Source organism: Dermacentor variabilis, chromosome 7 (genome assembly GCF_050947875.1).
Source record: "Dermacentor variabilis isolate Ectoservices chromosome 7, ASM5094787v1, whole genome shotgun sequence".
Lineage (NCBI taxonomy): Eukaryota > Metazoa > Arthropoda > Arachnida > Ixodida > Ixodidae > Dermacentor > Dermacentor variabilis.
The window spans coordinates 140,381,944-140,403,439 of NC_134574.1; the positions used below are offsets into that span (position 1 = coordinate 140,381,944).

The 21,496-nt window shown below is 47.4% G+C and overlaps 1 protein-coding gene and 1 long non-coding RNA gene across 2 annotated transcripts; both read left to right on the forward strand.

Moving 5' to 3' along the window:
• The first annotated feature begins 280 nt into the window (after positions 1-280).
• LOC142587176 (uncharacterized) lies at positions 281-2,315 on the forward strand. Its single transcript, XR_012829383.1, has 3 exons — positions 281-690; positions 1,877-1,999; positions 2,070-2,315. It is a non-coding gene; the product is annotated as an uncharacterized LOC142587176 (long non-coding RNA).
• An 11,223-nt stretch (positions 2,316-13,538) lies between these two features.
• LOC142587177 (uncharacterized) lies at positions 13,539-21,149 on the forward strand. Its single transcript, XM_075698061.1, has 2 exons — positions 13,539-13,949; positions 20,595-21,149. The coding sequence occupies exons 1-2, from the start codon at positions 13,892-13,894 to the stop codon at positions 21,113-21,115; spliced, it is 579 nt and encodes a 192-aa protein (XP_075554176.1). The 5' UTR covers positions 13,539-13,891; the 3' UTR covers positions 21,116-21,149.
• Positions 21,150-21,496: the final 347 nt, after the last annotated feature.

Sequence of the window (21,496 nt, forward strand, 5' to 3'; positions counted from 1 at the left end):
AGCATATAGCACGGCGTTTTTATGCGCTGAAGATTCTCAGTTGTGGATAGTATTGCGCACCAGTTACTAAAGTTACTTACTATACCAATTATGTTTAATTCATATGCCACTTAATTGTCTTTTTCACACAGATCCATTCCCCGTGACCAGAAACATAGATGAACCAAATCTTCTAATTCTCCCTAGTGGGGAACTGCGTTTGGGCATGTCATGGCCGTTGTTATAGTTTTATTGTTTCTTCATTTCGACTGTCGCTTTCAAACATCAAGCTGTGTATTTGCAAACTCCCATAGTGGGCACGACCCACAGACTTAATACCACCAACAACCACATCAGCTTGTCGAGTTTTATTATCCTTAAAAAAAAGATATGTCTCTCCTAAAAGTAATCCCGATTCATGCCAAACATTCCTCACTGGGTTGCGTCATTTCGTCGGGGGTAAAAGAAACCAACAGCGCCGTTTCCCGTTAGCACGAGCTAGCACCTGCTGACACGCACGCGAAAGCGTTCTGTCTGGGCCCTTACTGTCCGGCAACGGCCACGCAGCTCGGCGGCCCTTCGCTCTGGTCCCGTGCCCAGTCCTACCACCCGGTCTCGTCGGCTATCGTCCTTGCAGTCGTGCCCTCTCGGCGCAGAAATTCGGCTGCCGCCCACCGGGACACGTCAGCGTGAGCACCGGTGGCTCTCAGGGTGGGTCCTTTCTTTATGGAGACGCTCCTTGGGCAGGCCCTGTTCTCGGCTTCTTGCCCCGCGGGCGCTGATAAGCCGATATGCCAAGGGAACTCCGACGCGTCTCTCAAGCGACAGCTGCTTAGCAACACATCTCTGATCGTACGGAACACGCGTCACGTATCACAACTTAGGCTCCGTTTGGCTCGAGAGGTTACTAAATTAGCGCACTCACAAGAACGTATAGTTTGTCCTGTTTTAAAAAAAGCAGGTCTATCATTTGGAACCCTGCGCATGAAATCAGACGCCATGAAGATAAGATCGCTTTAGAAGCTATTCGTTTTACATGTCTGCGCCACAGTAGAGACTTTCCTCTTCTCTCGATATCTAGTGCACACAGCGTCTCAAGTTACTTGACAACTGCGTAGCTAATATGCAACGCTGCTCATCTTCGCAGTGCAAGCAGAGAAGCTGGTACTTCGCTGACTAGAAATTTCCAGCCTTTCAAGTATCGCGCCGACTTTACGCCTGCAGCGATTTGGTCTAAATGTAGCATAGCTCAGCGACATGATAGTGTAGCGCGAAAAACCGGGAAACGATTATAAGAGACAGACAGAAGCGAAGACGGCGCTTCATCTTCTCTTCATCTCGCATCTTCTCACACCTTCTCTTCCGTCTGTCTCTTAGAATCTTCCCTCGCTTTTTAGCGCTACGATATCGTGTCGTTCAGCAAACACCAACTCGCCCAAGAAAAAAGTTATTGTGTAGCGTCGCTCCTTCGCGCTATTGAATGTTGGAATTGTCCCTATGTAGGCATGTTTGTTGCGGAAACGACTTACGTTTGGGGAAAGGACATCAAAAGCGGGATTTGCCAAATTCGCCAAAGGTGATTAGAGCGACGTGGCTTCCCCAAAGCATGGTCCTTGTCCGCACAAATTCGATTGGTTAGAAAGATGATGCGATGCGCCACCGTCTAATTCGTGCAAACGCGGCTTATCTCGCATGTGTAGTGCACGTTCTTCATCCCATCACCGACAACATATCGTCCCGTTCTCGGCTCGCTTCGGCTTTATTTCCAGCGTACGCTTCAAAAAACGTACACACGCACCGTGGCCATCACAGCTAAGGCATGCAACAGCTCGGCTAAAATTTAGCACGCGGCGTCCCTGAAAGATTGCGGGTTATCAGAAACGCACTGTTTGCGCAGCGCTCCGTGGTTGATCATCTGTCGGAAGTCGACGTCGCCTGACCACGGGCTGTCGACTAATTTCACAGCCTCGCCCACTCTACGTCATCCAACGAACGTCCGTACAAGAACGCTAAACAATGGGTAGGTTAATGTTACGTCGATTTACACGGACTATACCATCTCTGAGCTGCCCGCTTCTTTTGGTTTCCAGGAGAATCGTCTACGTTCGAGTTGTCTCAGTCTGGTATGTCAAGCACTGTGGACAGTACAGCGATGTCGGGTAAGCGTGACGTTCATGTCGGAAACTGGAATTACGTTCAGAAAGAACTGTGATATGAGTGGTTGATCGTTATCTCACGTAACCGTTCTGCGGAAACCCGCAAGGAGGAGAGGAGTAATTAAGGGAAAATGAGACATTCACTTAATCGTAGGAATCACTACGAAGGAAACCCAAACGGGTTCCTCGAAAGAAAAGCCTCAGAGTTGAAGGAAATTTCGTCCTGGTCCGGGACTCGAACCCGGGACCACCGCCTTTCTGGGGCAGCCGCTCTACCATCTGAGCTAGCCATGCCGCTAGGAGATAGTAGGGCGTAGTCGAATTTGACAACTCGAAGCAAAGGCAAGGGTTTGACGTAATCGCTCTGCGGAAACCCGCGAGGTGGAAAGAATAATTAAGGGAAAATGAGACATACACCTAATCCTAGCAATTAGTACAAAGGAAACCCAATTGCTACAAAGGTTTCCATCATTGCAATTGCTACGATTAAGTGGACGTCTCATTTTCCCTTAACTGACCGTTATCTGTATCGACATACGTGTCTGATGACACGCGGCGAACCATATCCGAACCGGATATCATTTAAGATTACATTACACCATGACGTTTTCGAAACCGCGCAGTCAGTCATGAGGGATGCCATATATAGTAAAGCGCTTTGTAATAATTTTGACCGCCTGTTGGCTCTTCACCGTGCGCCGAATTCTACGAACGTTAAAGCGGGGGCTACATGGGGCGTTTTTCTCCTGCGATTATCGCACGCCAAAAAAAAAGAAACGCGCTGGCGGGTCGCCGGCCAGGCTACATGAGGCGTACGAGCGGCGAACGCCGCCGCAGTGTGGCCAGACAAGGCAGAAATGTTTTGGCTACCACTAAATGAATGAACAATGCTTTTATGTTGTTTGCTTATGTTATAATTAATAAATTAGGCAAGAAATACCCCACTAATGTGTCTATACACATTGCCAGGTATGTTTAGTATTGTATCGATATTTTTGTGGACGTTCAGCGGAGAGAGTTGGCCGGAAATGTTTCGTCTGGCGACCTTGTGCGACTGAGACCGCTCGCCGCTCCCGCCGAAAACAGACGGAAGTGACTCCGACAGGCGCCGTGAGGCGAAAATCGCCTCAAAAACGCTCCATGTATTCCGGGCTTAACGCCTCGCACATTTTGTCCACATCGCTAAGTGATTGCCACGACAGGGAGCCGAACGCGCGGCCTCGCGCTCAGCAGCAGGTCGCCATAGCAATTCGGCAACCGTGGTGCAGGCGCGGACAAGATTAGCACCGAGTCTGACAAAGCCAACTGTTCGCTGCTAATACATATCGATCGGGGTTAGCCATCTCGGATAGGCTGGCCGACGTTTTCATGCAAACGCCATCCTCGACAGAAGCGGCCCTGTCAGTCTTGCCGTGCTACATTTATGAACCAGGTGCAACGTCGTCACGTGGTGTCGCTGGAAATCTGCAAAGGTGGCACTGAATGCTGGCCAGCTGTCCAGTACCTCCACTTCATTATCTTCGGTGCCATTTAACATCATTCCACTATCTAGATTCTAGACCAGTCTCTCTGTCAGCGTCAGTTCTGTCGTTTGTCAAGAATCACAGGGCAGACACTGACAACTGATGAGTTCACTTTACGAACGTCCAGCCAGCCTATCTAAGACATTTGGCCCTGCCCGATGCGTTTTTAATTTGTTTTTATTGATATTAGTCTGCATAGCGTGTTCTCATATGGCGACAGCTCCATTTATTATTTTTTTTATTCAAGGGTGGAGCCTTCCTACCATAAATTCGTTTCGATATGCGACGTATCGAGATGTTGATACGTGCGCGTACCTTCTCTTGCAATTGAATTATTTCTCCCCCGTTTCTATTTAGGCATTGGGTTCAGTAAGATGTCGAGTAAGTATTGCAGCTTGTTTATTATTATTTTTTTGCCGATACGATCACAAGGATGGGTATAGTAAAGAACAAAAATAGAAAGAAAGCTGGTTCTCATTCAACAAACAGGGCAGATTAGACTCCAAACCACGGACAGCCCTATAAGCATTGAGTAATACTTTCCCAAGTGTAAATAAAGTATGTCGCCAGGCATCGAGTTTCGAATTGCGATCGCTGGAAAGAGCAGTCACAATGCTTTGACGTCTTTTTTTTTCTGCAGAGCATGCAAATTCTTTCATAAACATTGACACGCGCATTTCTGACCCCTAAAGGAGATACTGCTCTCTGTTCTTTCTGAGAAATATTTAGCGGGACTTTCACTGGTTTTCTCGCAACGGTTACATCTGAACTGTTATTTCACATTCGGTACATCTTCGTCATTACTCTTCCACTATAGGCTGGCTGTAAAAAACGTTTGAACAGACACGTCAACCGTAACTGATTTGACTCTACTTAGTATCTTGAAAAGGATACGTATGTATCGCTTGTGTAGAAAATTATGTAGGTGTAATGCGAATTTAGCTGCGCAGGTGGTTTATTAAATCCCCCCACTAGACGCATTGATACTAGCCAGGAATAAATACTTATACAAACAAACCATCGCGTACTAATTACAGCACTTCGTACCGATCAAATGTCCTTGTTGTTAAACCACCGAATCTTCAACAACTCAAGAACTAAATCCTCATTGATGAGCTTCCGGCTTCACAACGGTAACAATAACGATGCGCCTGTCTGGCTGTCATTGACTGCACGCTTGGTATGTCCCTATGTGTTACGATTGTTGGTTGCACGCTTTCTCCCTGATAATTATTGTCACTGGTTCAACAGGCAAAAGCGCTGGTATCTGTACTTGAAGTGTGCACTTTCGATTGCACTCTACCTTCCTATACCCTGCTACATTTCGTGAAGTGAGAACAGCAATGGTGTTGCGGCTCGGTCAGCCGTTCAGCGTTCACCCTAGAAGAAAGCTGTGTAAAACTTTACTGTGTTGTGTACTGTGTTTACTGAGTTGTTCAATACATCATTTCCAACGCCTGCCTTTTCATTACAAAAAAAAAAAACATGGTGATGCAATAATTTCACTTACTGAAAGTACTTTCTCGCTTATTGTCGTTCTCGAATACCATATCCTTTCTCACCCCTCCTTTCTTTATTATCTTTTAGGTATTGACACTGGGTAAGCCTTAATACAGAGTCGTCGCAAAATTATTCCGTGTGCTTATGCGGGGTGCCTTTGTGACGTGATTGCAGAGCATTGTGCAATCGTACAGTCATTACTCATCGGGCAGGTTACGCCAGAGTTTCTGCTTGAGCTAGTTCGTACGACGTACTAGGTAAAGTATTATTAGTTAACACAACGAAAACGAAGAAACTTGCACTGGCAGGACGAACGACAACTGCCGAGTGATTTTGTTCCCCGAGGAAGACGAACATTTATAACCACGATCATAAACGCCGAAACCCCCTTCCCTCTCCCCCTCGGCGATACCGAAGCCTACCTCCCCACCCCCACGCCTAAAATGTCATTGCCAGAGTTTTCTCACTCACATCATTTTAAGTTTCTTTTCAGTTGCCTAGACTTTTTCACTTAAAATTTTACTGAGGCTAGTAGCTTACTAGATCATTGTTGGCGCGGTCAAGCACGGCTTTTCATTCATACTTTCGCATTCTGCAAATCCTGGCAATAGGAGGACGAGCGCATTAGAAGCCCTAGCAGCCCGATCCGTATTTTCTCGCTTCAACGTTGCTTGAAATTTCCACTGTAACCACCACGCACATACACAATATATTTAAATACACACACAGCACAAACTTTATTATATTTCTGAAAGAGAACGCGGTAGCCAATCAAAAATTATTTCTCGAGATATGGATAGCCTATGTCTAGAGAAGGAATATGTTGCTGTATGTTCGGTTCGCTTCGAATTGGATTGCGAGCTTTTTTGACCCAGCAAAATACCTACAGACATCAGTGACCCCTTTGGCAGGGTTTAATCAACGGCGCATGAAATGCACATGAATGATATGTGTCTGAGTATTGCTTCTCTTTACAGTAAGCAATCCTTACTACTCATAAAAGAATTCTAATAATTTACAGCATTTATCAGGCATGGAAATATCGTAATTTACACGAGAGGTCATAAATATATCCAGGGTGTCCCGATTAACCATCATGCACCCACATTTTTAAAAGAGAGCAATTACATTACTGAAAAAAAAACTATTGCACATTGTTTTTCCCGTTCACATACCCTAAGGGCCCTTTACGGCCATTACATAGGGGGAAAAAACCAATAATGTGATCATATTGCGTAACACAGTGAAAAGTCAGAAAAGCATAAACAAACATGCGCTTAGGAAAACAGGGAACATATCTGGATATAAGAAGTGTTTGAGAACACGCACACACGCGGACTGCAATGCTCAAGACAATGTAAAAAAGAATACACTTCCGATGATAATCTATTAAGGACCAGCATAGAGTATTCTTTTCCGATACAGTGGAGTAGCTGCCAGTAATTTTTGTCATTACTGAGATTTAATTAGCCAATTGCAATGATTTATCTAACTCGAAACGTACAATACTAATTATCAAATTGTCATTGAGGCATTCGTAGGCATAGCCAAGGGGCATCTAATTGCCGGAGTTTCGACGACGTAATAATTGCGCACGTAACTTTGCGCGACTGATAACTGAACACCGCGAAACATGAGAAATACCACGTGACGGCGCTCCCACCCGTATCATAAGACGGCGCCCTCGAACAAGCTCCCTCTGAGTCAGCCAGAAAGGAATAATGGAAATAAAGAAAAACGTCGTGATCGAGCTAGTTCCTAATCTGCCGTGTCCCTGCTGAAGCAACACGTAGCGTTTGGTGCTAGTTGGAAGCAAGCGGTGATAGCTGTTTTCTTAGCGTAGAGAAGGTGCAAGGACGTTCTTTTCTTTTTCTTTTTCGCAAAACCTATCACCACAAAAGCTAATCGACAACGTCACGGCGAAGGTTTAAAGGTACACTTGCTTCGTCCCAGTCGCCATGTCTTTCTCCAATGAGCAGAAAGAAAACATTATCCTTTGCCTTGGGAGCTGCAATTGGCAACAAGAGGAAGGCCGCAAATACATGTCAGTAATGGAAGTGGGACGGTAGACCAAACGCATCGACTATCATCAGAAATTATGAAAACCTGAGACAGACCGGCAGCTTCCAGAAACAGAGGCGGCGGATTCCATCTTTGAGTCCCACAGCCTACGCACGGATGTTCTAGCATTTATGGCCTCAAACACCCATGCTAGCTAGCTGGACGTGGCCGCCCTGGTACCAGTTTCCAAGTCATCAGTTTGGATGATTCCAAATGACGCGGCCTTTCACCCGTACCACGTTAACCCGCACCAGCGCTTGGAAGTAGGGACCTGCAAAAACTTCTAGATTTCTCGAGTTCAGTAATCGCAATGCCGATGAGTCACCGGACTTTTTGGGCGACATCAGGAGCACAGATGAAGCCAATTTTTGCAGAAACGGCCATGTACATTTGCATAATTAACACTACTCGAGCGACTCCACTCCACACTGAGTAAAGCGCACTCGGCACGAGTAGCAGTGGCTGTTCATTGTGATTCGGGATTCACGCCGGTGCTATAATCGGTCCCCTCTTCTTCGATCACACACTGAACTGTAACACGTCACGTGAACGAAAACCGTGTAGAAGTGGCGAATGGTTTCTCAGCGAAGGTTCGCTTTCACATCTTCCACGTCTGTGGTATCAGCAAAGTGGGGCACCAGCACACAGCAACAGCCAAGCACTAAACTGGCTGGAAGCGAATTTTCGTGCGCAATGTATTGGAAGGAACGGGCCTGCAAATTGGCCGTCTAGGTCACCTGACATGTGTGCACTCGATTTTTTTCATTGGGGTTATCTGCAAGATCGTGCTTATGTGATCGAGACCGACGTCAGATGAGCTCAAGGCGACGGTAACGGACGTATGACGTATAGAATTACAAAGTCGGCCATCAAGAAAGCGACCGAAGATGTGATGACGCGGACTCATTACTGCTGTTAGGGTTGGCGTCTGGCACCACGTGCAGAAAGGAATTTCATCCGACCATCTTCGTCGAAATGAGGCGTGACTTCTCCTGCGTTGGTTGGCGTACCACAACGCGTGCAGAAATAACTTTTTCTCCCGCGACCTTGTTCGGCGAAATGAGGCGTGACTTCTTCTGAGATGGTTGGCGTCTCGCACCACGTGCAGAAAGAACTTTCTCTCACCCGACCTTCTTCCACCAGGCCTCGTCGAAATGAAGCGTGACTGCCTAATTCGCCATGACCATTTCGAGTGTCTGCCGGTCTGGCGGAAGCCCCGCAGTGTACAGACCTCCTTTGTGTGTGTGTGTGTGCGTGTGTGTGTGTGTGTGTGTGTGTGTGTGTGTGTGTGCGTGCGCGCGTGTGCGTGTGTGTGTGTGTGTGTGTGTGTGTGCGCGTGTGCGCACGCGAGTTTAGATAGACCCTGTCCTCAAACAAACTACAGGAGAACTTCCAAGAACCCGCAACGCGCAGAAGAGACGGACAGGCGTCTACAATTCCAGGAGGCAGGGCGACCTCCTCCTTGCAGCAGACTCGGTATAACCAGAGGAGGAGGGGTCCTCTTTCTGTACCGGTCGCGTGACGTCGACGGAACCAAGATCCCTCCCACGATTGTAGAGAGCCTATTTATTAAGGGGCTCCGAAATGTACTTTTGAACACTGCATTCTCTTCACTTCACTATCACAAACCTTTGAATAAACCGTGCAAGTTTCGCACTAGAAATCGTCTCGCCCTTGCTTGGTCGCCATGGTCTACCGAATGCCTGCAGCCCGCCGACAATGCCACGCTGCCAAATAAGTAACGTCGGTCGAGCTTCGATAGGCAGGCGCCGCTACAACTCGGCAGCAGTACGGTACGCTACCCTGAGGTACGCAACACTCATGCCTAGCTCCAGAAGGAGACCGGTTCGAACACATCCGCTAGGCAGCAGCTGGTGTTCGACGGCGCTTACGAATTCGTAGATCCTATCGGCACACCGAAATCTGGTGGCTTTAAATGCGCAAAGATTTCTACCTTTATCCAACGGAAAAACCGTCCCCCTGTCCGTCCCGTATAAGACGATCGCTTTGAACATATCACCAGCAGCAGCGAGCGAACTCACCTGCGTGCTGCCTCTCGCTTCATCGCCACCGAAGCCGCGAGAACACAGTGCTCACAGAGCTCTCAGCACATGCCGCACTCTGCTGCTTTTAGCAGGTCGCTTTCAAGATACGGGCATATACGGGCCCGGCTCAGACGTAGTCACCGCCGCAGCGCGGTCGATCACAGCTCACAACGGTTCAGTCTACCTAATAAACGTTGCATATATTTCCTTCATTTGCTATACATATCCCTGCTCATTTCATCCCACATCCACATCCGCTGCGCGCTACATATAATACCAGTGGACATTGCTTCCCGTCAATCGCCTCTTCGACGTGCTCTCCTGCGGGTCCCACTTAAGAGTTCGGTGTTGTAACCGCGCTTCTCCGTTTCGTGGTTCTTTCGCTGTCGTTCTCGTAATTATACGAAACACCACGTGAGTACCACAAAATGCTTACGCAACATTCAGATAAATCCCAGAGAAGATGCTGCGAGCATTTTTTTTTCTTTTCTTTCAGATGTCCCGATTGCCGATTCGGCCCGTTTAGAAGCGGAACATTTACTTTCTCGAACGCATTGGTTTATGCCTTTTCTGTAGACGTGTGTCGCGTCCCGGTCTGTTTATTTCGCTTTTATTTTATTTTTTGCCAGGAACCGATTTTTTTTTGGCAGCACGTATACACTCCTATGAAAAATAATACCGTCGATTAATTTAGCTTTGGCCCGGAGCAAAGTTTCCGGTGCGAAATATAGCTGCGCGCGCACTCTTTCGATGTGGTGCGAGCAGAGCCGGGACTTTGAAACATTCCATGCCTATATTCCATTGCTTTTCACGTTTCGCGCGTGCTCAGAGTGGCACTTCGGCCGTGTTATCAAGGGGCTTTATCAATGTGATCAGTCGGCCTCGATAGACGGATAATAAGTGTGACGTAGAAATGAGAGCAAAAAATAGCTGCGAAGCCGCGAACCTGCTGTTGGGGCTCCTTCCATACCGTTATCAAGATGATGCGCTGTCTCTTCGGGTTTGCGACATGCGAAACAGTTGCTTTCAGTCTGCTTATTTGAAGGCGCTGCTTTGCGATGTGGGTGGGAGCGCAGTGACGTGGTATTTTTGATTTCTGGCGGCGTTTCTTTACTAGACGGAAAAAAATTGTGCGCAATTAGTACGTCGCCGAAAACAACGCAGTGTGGGTGCCTACAAATGCCTCATTGACACTTTGATAAGTACGACAAGACTTCTCGAGTTAGACAACTAATTATAATTGCCTAATTAAGTCTCAGTAACGAAGAAAATACTGGCAGCTACACCACTTTACTGGAAACAATATGCACTAGCTTTTCTTTGAGTAAAGAAATTGCTCTTTAAGTCTTGGTGCATGAGAGTTGGCAGAGCCCGCATAATTCAGCCAGTGACCAAAATGAGGCCAAGCCGGGTTCACTCGAAATCCTGATCAGCAGCAGTCATGCACAGTAGTGCTTATACTCGGACTCACAGGAAAGCGAGAGAGAGAGAGAGATGCCTTTTATATATATATATATATATATATATATATATATATATATATATATATATATATATATATATATATATATATACACACATTTCGGAAAGCTATTCGGGCCCGAGCTGCCCACCTCCAACCCCGGAAAACGAAAACTTCCCGCCGCCGCCGCCGCCGCCTATGACTACGGTTACTTCCCTTTCAATTGTCCGGTGCCTTTGGCGACCCACCTTGTGTGCTTGATCGTAGGGAAGCACCCATCGCACTTGACATACATTGGCTACCACTGCTCTAACTCACCCAAACCCCAAGCTTATCTTTAGTGTCCCCTTTTAGCACAGCACTCCAAATACATTCAAATCACAAATTGCCTGCACGTATCATCGTGAGATAGCGTTCGTAATGGGAAAGTAGAGAACGCAGAGTGCTTAAAATGAAAGAACGGCGCACGATATAGATGACAATAATCGTTGGGCACAAGCTCGAAATAGTGCTAAATCCTTTTTGAATTAGCAACATAGGCCACAGGGCCAACGAAGGCGCAACTTTAGGCATATATTGGCTCTAAATTAGATAACGTTAGCTGAATATTGTTCCTGCTCTCAATGCTACATGGGGGCGAGCATGTAAGTACGTATCGCTTGAGCAGAAAATTCGGTGAGTGCAATGCAGATTTAGCTGTTCAGGAGGCTTATTAAGTCCCACCGCTCGAGGCATTGACACTTGCAAGGAATAAATACTGTACCTCTCCATTTCTAAGAGAGAGTCAGTGCTCGAAGATGCCGCCAAGTAATAGCAGTCGGCACTCGCATGCGGTCTCGAGCGGTGTTGCCTATCAAAACACCCTTGACTCAATGAATGAAGGAGCAAGGTGAAAGATGCGGTAGTCGTTACTAAGGTAACCAGTGAGGTAACCAGTGGTTACCATGGACCTTTGAAAGCCCCCTGACACCTGCTGGGCATTCCAAGCAGTAATTCGTTGCGGCCGAGCAAATGCGAAAATAATGCAGAAAATGAACAGAAAAAGATAGCAAGAAGAACCAGGCCATTGTAATCCCAGCCGCGGCGGCCGCATTTCGATGGAGGCGAAATGCAAGAACGCCCCTGTCTCGCGCATTGCGGGCACGTTAAAGAACTCCAGGTCGTCAAAATTATTCCGCAGTCTCCCACTACGGTGTGCCTCATAATCATGTCGTGATTTCGGCACATGAAACACCATATAATTTTGTACGTGTTCCAGGTCAATCCATTTGACTTCTTTCAAATAAACATCATCTGCGTGGTCAGGGCGAGGAAAACAAACTATTTCTCCTTTCACATTGACCGCGTTCGGTGGATGCATAGTTCCAGTCCACGGACAACAACAAAAAAAAAGAATACAAGGGTGCTTCATCTCCCATTATTAAAGCCTATAGTCATAAAATATGTAAACTAAAAGCTCATGGAAACCATTATCCTCAACGACAGCTAGGCGCGAGCGGCGCGTGAGATATGGAACGACTGGCTAAGGTCGTAGCCATCTAAAGGACTAGTGGGTTCTCGCTCCTCACTAAGTAACCCTCAATAAGCTCCCCGCACAGGCCAAATGGTTAGGTCAAAGGGCCCAATGGTAAGAGTGACACTTGTAATTTCTGTCGACGGCGTTTGGTATTTGTTATATACCTACTAATTGGTGTGCTCTGGAATGTCGCTACTCAAACGCACGGAGGTGAGAACCAGTCAAGGTGCCTGATCGGCAGGTCATTTTCATTTCTGCGCTAGCAATTGTATGGACAACCTCGGCGCATTTCTGCCGTCGCCATGAGGTTCCGTATAAAGTCGAAGGGCGATAAAACCGTCGCCGCGCGCCGCATTCTCTGTGTGTGAGTGAAAGCGCGCGAGGGTGAGCCGGCAAACGCCGCTCAATCTCGCGTGTGCAAGCGAGGAAGGGCGAACCGGATAAAAACCCTTAATCTTCGTAAAGTAGCGACACTCTCCTCCTCCGCCTTCCCTCCTCCTCGTTTCTCCTCTCTTTCACGCTCACTCCTCGACCGTGGCGCCGCCTACATTGCTCGAGAGTAGCAACGGCGCCAACATGCGCTCCTTGCCACTCCGTAAACGCTTCTCGAGCAAACATGGCGCTGGTGCACGGCGCGAGCGCCCACGTGATGCTATTAGGCCAATAGCGGCGCGGCGTCGGCCTCGGCTAGAGCGCGCGAGGAGGAGGCGGCTTTCTTCAAAGCGTGGCACTACTTTACGAAGTTTAAGGGGTTTTAGGATCGGAAGCGCGCGTCTCCAGTAGCAGGCGAGTCATGGGGGTGAGGCGAGGGAGGGTGGGGGAGGGGCTTTCTTTTGCGGCGGATGCTGCTTACGGCGCAGCCATGCGGCCGCCGGCGAGCCGCGACGTGGTAGAAGAGCGCTCCCGCGCGGGCCTATCTTCAAAGCGGCCTGCAAGGTTTGCAGAGTGCGCGTAGTGCCGGTAGCTTCGTATGTGTTGTGCTTTCGACGTTTCGTTCGCGTTGAAACGAGAGATGCATGACGGTCGATTCAACCGCTGCTGCTGCCGCGATTCCTCACTCCAACATTCTGACCGCGATTTTCCGCACTCATAGAGCTAGATGGGTTCATCACTTGCATGTGCCCGCATGACACCATGCTTGCTAGTTTAGTTAAAACACGTTGGTGAGCTAGCTGGTTTGAATACATGATAGAATGTGTAAGCGCGACTGAACGAGGACGTAAAAAGAAACAGACACTCTCTGTGCGTCCGTTCCTTTCTGCGTCCTCGTTCATTCACGCTTACGCATTATATCATTGTTAATTTAGTTAGTGAGCGAATGTTTACAAGTTTATACGCCTGGTAAAACCACCATCCTTACTTCGCGCAACTATTGACTAATTTGCCATCGCAATCGGTGCTTCACCTTTCGGGCGAAACTGCGACTTTTTTTACCCCTGTATTTTCGTTGATACACGAATGAATTTGATTCATCGATTTATCTATTTAGTATTTATTGATTTAGTGATTGAAAGGGACATTTTTTCTTAACTTATCACAATGATCTCCTGCCGAAGCGTAAAAGTGTCTCGCTGTTTTTGAAGACGTGCGAAATACCTTCCAGGGAGGACGAGAACCGGAACATAGTTGCGGCTATTATACTCTGCCTGATGTTCCTGGGGATAGTCTCCCTGGTGATCTTCCTCGTCGTTGGATCGAGTAATTCCGGTAAGGACAGACATTATGAATGAGTCGACTCTTTCATTTCCCAAAAGCAAATAAATTCAAATTTACTAACTTTTTCTAAAGCAAGCGTATCGAAGGCTTCTAAGAAACTGTAATGGAGAGTTTGGCGGAAGCCCGTCTCGTCGGGATGAGACGTGACAAAGAAAGACGTACACCGATCAAGCAAATCCAATCTGAAAGACAAGAGGTCTCGGCTTCCATACGGATGCATTGTTCACAATGGGGCGAAAAATGTTGAAGTGCCTGTTTAGATAGGCTTTAGCATGTCGCGCAAGCACCCCGCGAAAGATGGGGAGAGGGTTCTTTCGTTTTGATTGAACATGTGTTCTGTAGATTGTACCTCGAGCGACCCCAGGTACACACGTGACTTCTAGTCTCTTTCCTGGCCCATTAGACTAGATTTCATCCAGTCAATATAGCGCGTAGTCGTTGCTGCGTGCTCTGCCAGAGCATTTGAAGTCACTCTTCTCTTATCCACATCGTTCTCGTGTTGGCGCAGCCGCTGTTTAATGTTGCCTGCCTCCCCTATATGTAGACGCAATCGCAATTCCCACAGAGGATCTTGTAAACAACGCTAGAAAAGGCTTCCTTCGGTAGCTTCTCCTTCCCACCAACGAGTACGTGCCTCAGTTTGCGCACAGGCACGTTAGCCACCTCAACGTCATATTTACGCAGCATGCACGATAAGGTCTCGCTTATCACGGGCACGTCAAGAATGGAAGCGCGTTTCTTCGAACGGCCACTGCTGGCTTGAAAACCCTTGGAAAGGGTTCAAGCCGGCAGTGCCCAACGTTGCTCCAAACAAACGGTGCTCCACGGCATTCATGAGTGCAGGGGGGTAATCCCTCGACGAAAGATCTTTCCGGATTATCTGCACGTCAGAATTTAAGTCTTCAGGATTCGTGCAAATGCGGCTCGCACGGCCCAACAGGGAGGCAACTACTGACCTCTATTGAGATTAAAGGTGCGCAGACAAGAAGTGCAGGTACCGGCCAGTGTGTGTACTCTTTCTGAAAACGTTGAAAGAAAGCGCACCATTGCTTCTTTTCACCAATACGTCCAAAAAAAGGCAGTTTCTGGTCCGTCTCCATCTCCTCCGTGAACTGAATCGAATCTACTTGATTGTTTTAGATGCCTGGCGAAAGCTTCCAAAGCGCAGCACTTGATTACGCAAAAACAATCATCAGCGTAGCGTAGACAAATTCTTCTCGATGGGCTGAAAGAAGCGAGCGCACGACTTTGCAGCTATGTCATTGTCAGGTTCGCAGCGGTCACCGAGACTAAGGCAACTATTGGTGCGCTGTGGATTTGCTATTATACGGTCTTATCGAAACAGCAGTAGGTCTTGCTCCGGTAAAAACTGAGGAGACTCTTCAAGTCTGGGACATCAAATGGCGACCGTTCTGGTAGAGCCGAATCGGCGTGGAGAGCAGCAGCACACTTCCTTGGCCATGTCAGTGTGACTGGAAGTAAACAGACACACAACATCAAGCGAAACCATCACCTCGTCGTCGTCGTCGAGGACAAGATGCCGAACTTTTTCAACAAACTGGGTGGAGTTGCGCAAATGTGTTGTGCGATTCCAGTGTAAGTTGCAAAGGGACATCAGGTTTGTGAATATTTGGTAAGCCATAAAGCGCAGAGTGCGCACCATTATGGCAAAGAAGCGAGTACCGAGGGACTTGTGCTTGGGAGAAACAAAGTGAAACACCTAGGAGTTTCAGTAGTTCTCACTGTGCCTTCAAATTAGGGTCCCGGGTGAGCCGGACATAAGTGTTCTGATCGTCAAGCAGGTCCAGCATTTTTCTTTTGCATATGGCCGTATCCAGGAGAACTGTGGCATTCCCCTTTTCAGCAGGGAGAATGGCGATCTCAGAGTTGTCATGAAGCCGCTCGACATCGCCGCGTTCTTCAGCACGAAGTGGCGAAACAAATTTCCGCTGCTGCAACCGAGAGAGGACACCGATAACGCGGGTGCGGGCCTCATCCCGGTGAGACTGATGAACTTGGATGATGGCGTGCTCCACAGCACAAGCCACATTTCTCACGTCCAGGGCAGGACCAACATTCAAGTTCATGCCTAGCTCAAGAACGGAGGCATCAGAAAGATCAAGTCTGTGCGAAGACAGATTATGTACCGCCGCAGTCACGCCGTGTGGACGATGGGGTTTGGCTGTGTGCGAGAGTCTGTGACGTTTGACTTCGTGCGTAAACTCGGCATGGCGTATCCGCATATTGGCCTCATGATTGGCGTGTAGCTGGATACCAGCAAAGTGGTCCGTACAGCGGAACTCGAGGCGACATCGGGCAAAGAATGCCTCGTTTTCAAGTTTCTGAACTGTGTTCCGGCAGTCCAGTATCCTTGCTTGCAGAACAGCCTTTCTGCCTTTTGCGACGACGCTCAGGCCAAACTTGGAAGTTACCGGCCGGTTCAGTCGCAGACAACGAAAAATGAGTCCCCGCCTTTTGCAAGCCAGGTTAAAGTGAAGGTGTCCATTAAAAGCTGCCACTCGCGTTGTCAGGGAAACAAAACGGCGAATGTCGGTGGTTACAGCTTTCGTGTAACGTATAATCCTGGTCTGTATGAGTGCCGCCTGAGGCTTCATGGCAATGACATGTGCTTCGACAAGGCCGACCCTAGTGGACAGCCATCTCAATTCGGCGTCAATAAACGCCCGCCAACGCTTGCTTAAGCGCAAGTAACTTATGCCGAATTTCTTTTTAGCCGAATTCTATTCGCTGCAATGGCCAGTGTGCATTTGTGGGAGTGGCAAGGGGCAGCTCATTTACGTCACCAGATGAGAATTAAGAGGATGCGTGTGATCCCAACGGCATTCGCTCGCTTGGCTTCCGGCGTGAACAAATACCTGCTGCACCACAATGGGTCGTGAGAGAGATGACTGGCTCTACTGCAAGAACTGGCATGCTATTACCTTACCTAAAATGTCATACTTGGTTTTTCTCTCCCATACTACTCTTCAGGCTGTGGCGCCGCGCACAAATGCATCAGCAGTATCACTCACTACCGATAGTAGCCGAGGGCCATCGATGTTGCCGGGTCACATGATCTGCCGTCGGTAGCGCTACTTCCGCCCAATACTCCGGTAGCTGCACGGCCTGGAATGCAAAGACTCGAAGAGTGTGTGTCGGGCGTGACAACAGAGGTGCTAAGAACATGGAGTAACCTAGAACATCAGATGGCATAAATGTGTCCATTGATGATGATGATGATGATGATGACATTTATCGGTATCTCTTTTGAAACGGGCCGGGGACAAATGGTCCCGTAGCTTGTTTGATTTCATCAGATTTTGCTGCATCTCTCGCTATTTAACTTTTTCTCTATATCTCATCTCGATCTTAACTTACCAGCGCTTGCCCTGACTCCGGTTCTATCAATCCTCTCCCTGATTTTTTTTACGTCAATAGTCTAATCGTCACTTACTTATCTCGCCTGCTGACCACCTAATTCTTCCATATTCTTTGAACACCAACGCTTCTCGAAGCTGGACACTCCTTACGGGTCTCGTTGAGTGGATATCCTGGCATACTATTACGATGGGCGGAGTCGTTTTTGCTGCCCACTCATGCCTAATCCTATGGCGCATATTTGCTCCGGTATATTTTTTGTTCAGGCAGCTAGCTCGGGCCTTAAATAGCAAGGCACGTCTGATTGCGTTATCGTACAGATGTGTCTCTCCAGGCTTATTTCGCGCCGTTTCCGTAAATCTCCGTGTTCGTTACTGTTTCCATACTTCGCATCGAATTTACTGTTTCTGTTTCCTGTGGTATACCTATGCTTTCAATTCCAGTGTACTTGATTACCGACTTCCTTGACCTGTTTCGTCATTCCGTGTCCTTGCTTTTGATGCACAGATGTCTGTGCACTTGAGCCGACCATTTCTTTTCATCCATGTTCCTTCGTCTTTCTTCAAAACGAATCTTGGTCTGCGCTTCCCCCTGACTTGAAAAGAAGCCCAACCCGAGTCACCTTGCACAGCCTTCTATTTTTTTTTGGAGGGGGGGGGGATTTATTGTAGGCCCTCAAATTCAGTCGGTCCACCACCGTGTGTTTAATCTTCAACCCCGGCAAGATTTCTGATTATAGCACAGAATTACTTTTGCGAACGATAAAGAACGATAAATCTGGCACCGTTACTTTTTTCCGAATTCCACGGACCACCTCGCGTTTATTGTACCCTCAAAGCCCTCTATGTTTTATTATTGCTGCATTCCGCTACACTTTCATTTTTTTTATTTTAGTAAATTCTTCAGTAGGCCTTTCATTCATTTATGTATACAACGAGGTGTACATATTGCTTGACTATACGTATGACTTCCTGTTGATACGGTGCCACTTCATCACTCGTCTCTTTATTAAAGATCCTAATTCCCGATTTATCTGCGTTAACATAAGGCCTAGATTCGTCGCTGCACTGTCACTCTTATTCGCAAGTTTATGTAAATCATTTGCATTGTTCGCTAGTATAGCACTACGTCGTCCGAATACATCAGCTCAGCCACATCCTTTTGCACCTTTTACCCATCATGGATGTAATAGATCAAAATCTAATTTGCTAATTTCCAGTCGTCTTCCTATGCCATTGACCTGAATCGTGAACAATATTGGAGACAGATGACACCCTTGCATCAGTGCTTAGTGAGTTGCCGCAACATGATTGTATTTCCGGCCTTCCTTTACAATTTGTACTCCTTTGTCCCTAGGTATGTACCTCAACAGCTCCACGATATTCTCGTCCATGTCCTCTTGCTTGAGAATATTCCATAACAATTATTTGTCTACGCTGTCGTAAGCACTTTCAGTATGTTGAAATGCTATCCATAAAGGTCTGTTCTGAGCTACTGAAATCTGTATGCACACCTTAGCACAAAAATATTCGCTGGTAAGCATCGGCCTGACCAGAACCCATTGTGTATTTCCAGAACTACTGACCAGAACTACCACTGTGTAGTTCTAGTAGCTGTTTATAGCTTCTCCATCCAATTGGACTGCTCTGATGTTATGGCTTTCATTGTCATTCTATATATCACCGACGTTACTGTAACTGTCCTGTACGAGCTCCTTTGACCCATATCACCTGTCCCCTTACACGTTAGGGTCATCCTGCTTTCATGCCACCCAAATGGATTTCGCTTCTTTTTAATCACTTGCTTCATGACATTAGTCAGCAGTGCCTTGGTCTTCGGACCCTGATGTTTGCTTAGCAGCTGTATTGTGGTTTCTTCGGTTCCTGTTGCCGTGTTATTAGGTTCATTTTCTCCCCCTTTTTTTTCCTAGTAAAAGCTTTCTACGATGCATTTTGATCTCTAAGGCTTCTTTGTTCCTGCATCTGTTTGTGCCTGTACTACGCTTTTCTTGTCCAAGTTATCCCTAATGACATCTCTGATGTACGGCAGCTCGTCGTCTCCTTCGCAGACGTTACAGTATGTAGCCCTTATAGCCATTAGCAAATTTTTACTTGAAGCTCCAGATGATCTTCCATCGTTCCAGAATCTTTTTGGGGCGCATGTATTTTCTTTCTTTTCGGTATATATATATATATATATATATATATATATATATATATATATATATATATATATATATATATATATATATATATATATATATATATATAACACGAGAAGAAAGGGAGCTACTGAGGGGCCCCCTTTTCATCAGTCGTATCATGAGAAGCCAACAAACACTGGCACCAAGGACAACATAGGAAAAATTACTTGTGGTTAAGAAATGAAACAAACGATAAATTACTGGAAATGAAACTGGATAAAGAAACAACTTGCCGCAGGTGGGGACGATCCCGCAACCTTTGCATTAGGTTGTGTGATCGCTCCCCACCAGCGGGGTAGTTAATTTCTTTCATGAGTCAAAGACGAACGTAAGAGCAACGGGGGCGCGTACGTGGGTTCTTTGTGGAACAAGTTTCTGTGGAAGGCAGTGTTGTGCCCTTCTTCTGTACAGGATACCTTGAAGCGCATTTAGGTTACGGCAGAAATACTTGCCTGTCAATGTATTTCCAAGATACCAAAATATTATAAAAATTCTTTAAGGTAGCGTAACTTAAGTAGAGTATTTCAATTACTTACAAGTCTGACCTACCTGCTCGCTAATTTATCCCGTCACACACAAAAGCGCTGTCGCTGTCGCAACCGTCCATTCCAGTTACCGTTGTGCTTCAACGCATAAAAGAACGTTTTCTTAAAAAGTGAGTGGACCAACCGTACATTTTCGTGGTGACATTATTGGCTGATATCTCCAAGCTGGTGTCCTTTTGCAAATTAAATCGAATAAGACACGCCACTAAGACGTAACCGCTACAACTTGTAAAGTGCCACATGTGGCATAAAGTATTTAATCAAGAAGTTAATTCACGACTGCCTGTTACTTCGTTGAACGTGTGTTTCGATTTCTCGGGCTAGTAATGCCCACCTTTCTCAATAACCTAGTTGAAGGTCTATAATTGCGTTAAGAGCATCAGCCGATTTTTCAGGTGTCTGTAAAACTGAAGAATTATTACCCAATATAGCCGCAGCTTCTGAGTCATTCTTAAACTCTGTGAAAGAAAGATTTGTATGACGACGCATTCTTGCCCTTGTGACCCGTAGATGACGGACAAGATGACTTCGGCAACACTGACGGTGGCGGTGTTGGCGGAGGTGGCGGTGGTGGCGGTAGTAGCCCCCCTCCTCGCTTACCAGTTCTTATAAGACTTGGAACGCCAGCCTCGACAACCACGCCTCCATCAGTAGTACCAGCTAGTGGACCGAGAGGACCGGTACTTCCATCTGGGCGCTCAGTTCCGCAAAAAGGAAGACCAGCTCCCCCGCCTGGTGGGTCAGGTGCGCCCCAAGGGGGACCAGCACCGCCATCTGGGGGACCAGGTTCGCCACAAGGGGGACCAGCTCCCCCATCTGGTGTACCAGTTCCGCCACGTGGGGGACCTCCACCTTCACCTGGGCGACCAGTATCTCTACCTGGGGGACCAGTGCCTCCACCGGCAAGACCAGTACGTCCACCGGCAAGACCGGCTCCCCTACCAACGAGACCGGCTGCCCCACGGACGAGACCGTCTCCTTCACCGGCGCCACCGAGTGAGCACTTGTTTCTTTTTTTTCTGCGTTCATAAGTTTTTGATCACGACAGACACGTGGTGCAATTAACGGTACGATTCGTCGACTCTACACGTCATCGGACGAAGGGATTCAGCCGGTGTACGAAGATGCGGAGCAGTCGTACAGGCATACGACCACTCTTGTCCAACATCCCCGCAGCCACATTCGGCGCCGCGCTATGCCTGCGCAGTTACTTTTCATCCGCCGAAAACTACAAACCAATCAACTGCGCGCAACGCTCCTTAGCTGCGGTACAAACCGCATCACTGAAGCACCTGCATGCTTGCCAGTGTCACAGTAACGCTACAGTAACACTGTAGTTAATAAGCCTACCTCGATGGTCGTTGCACCCGCAGTAGACGTCGCTACGCCCCTTGCCGCAGCTCGTCATGTGA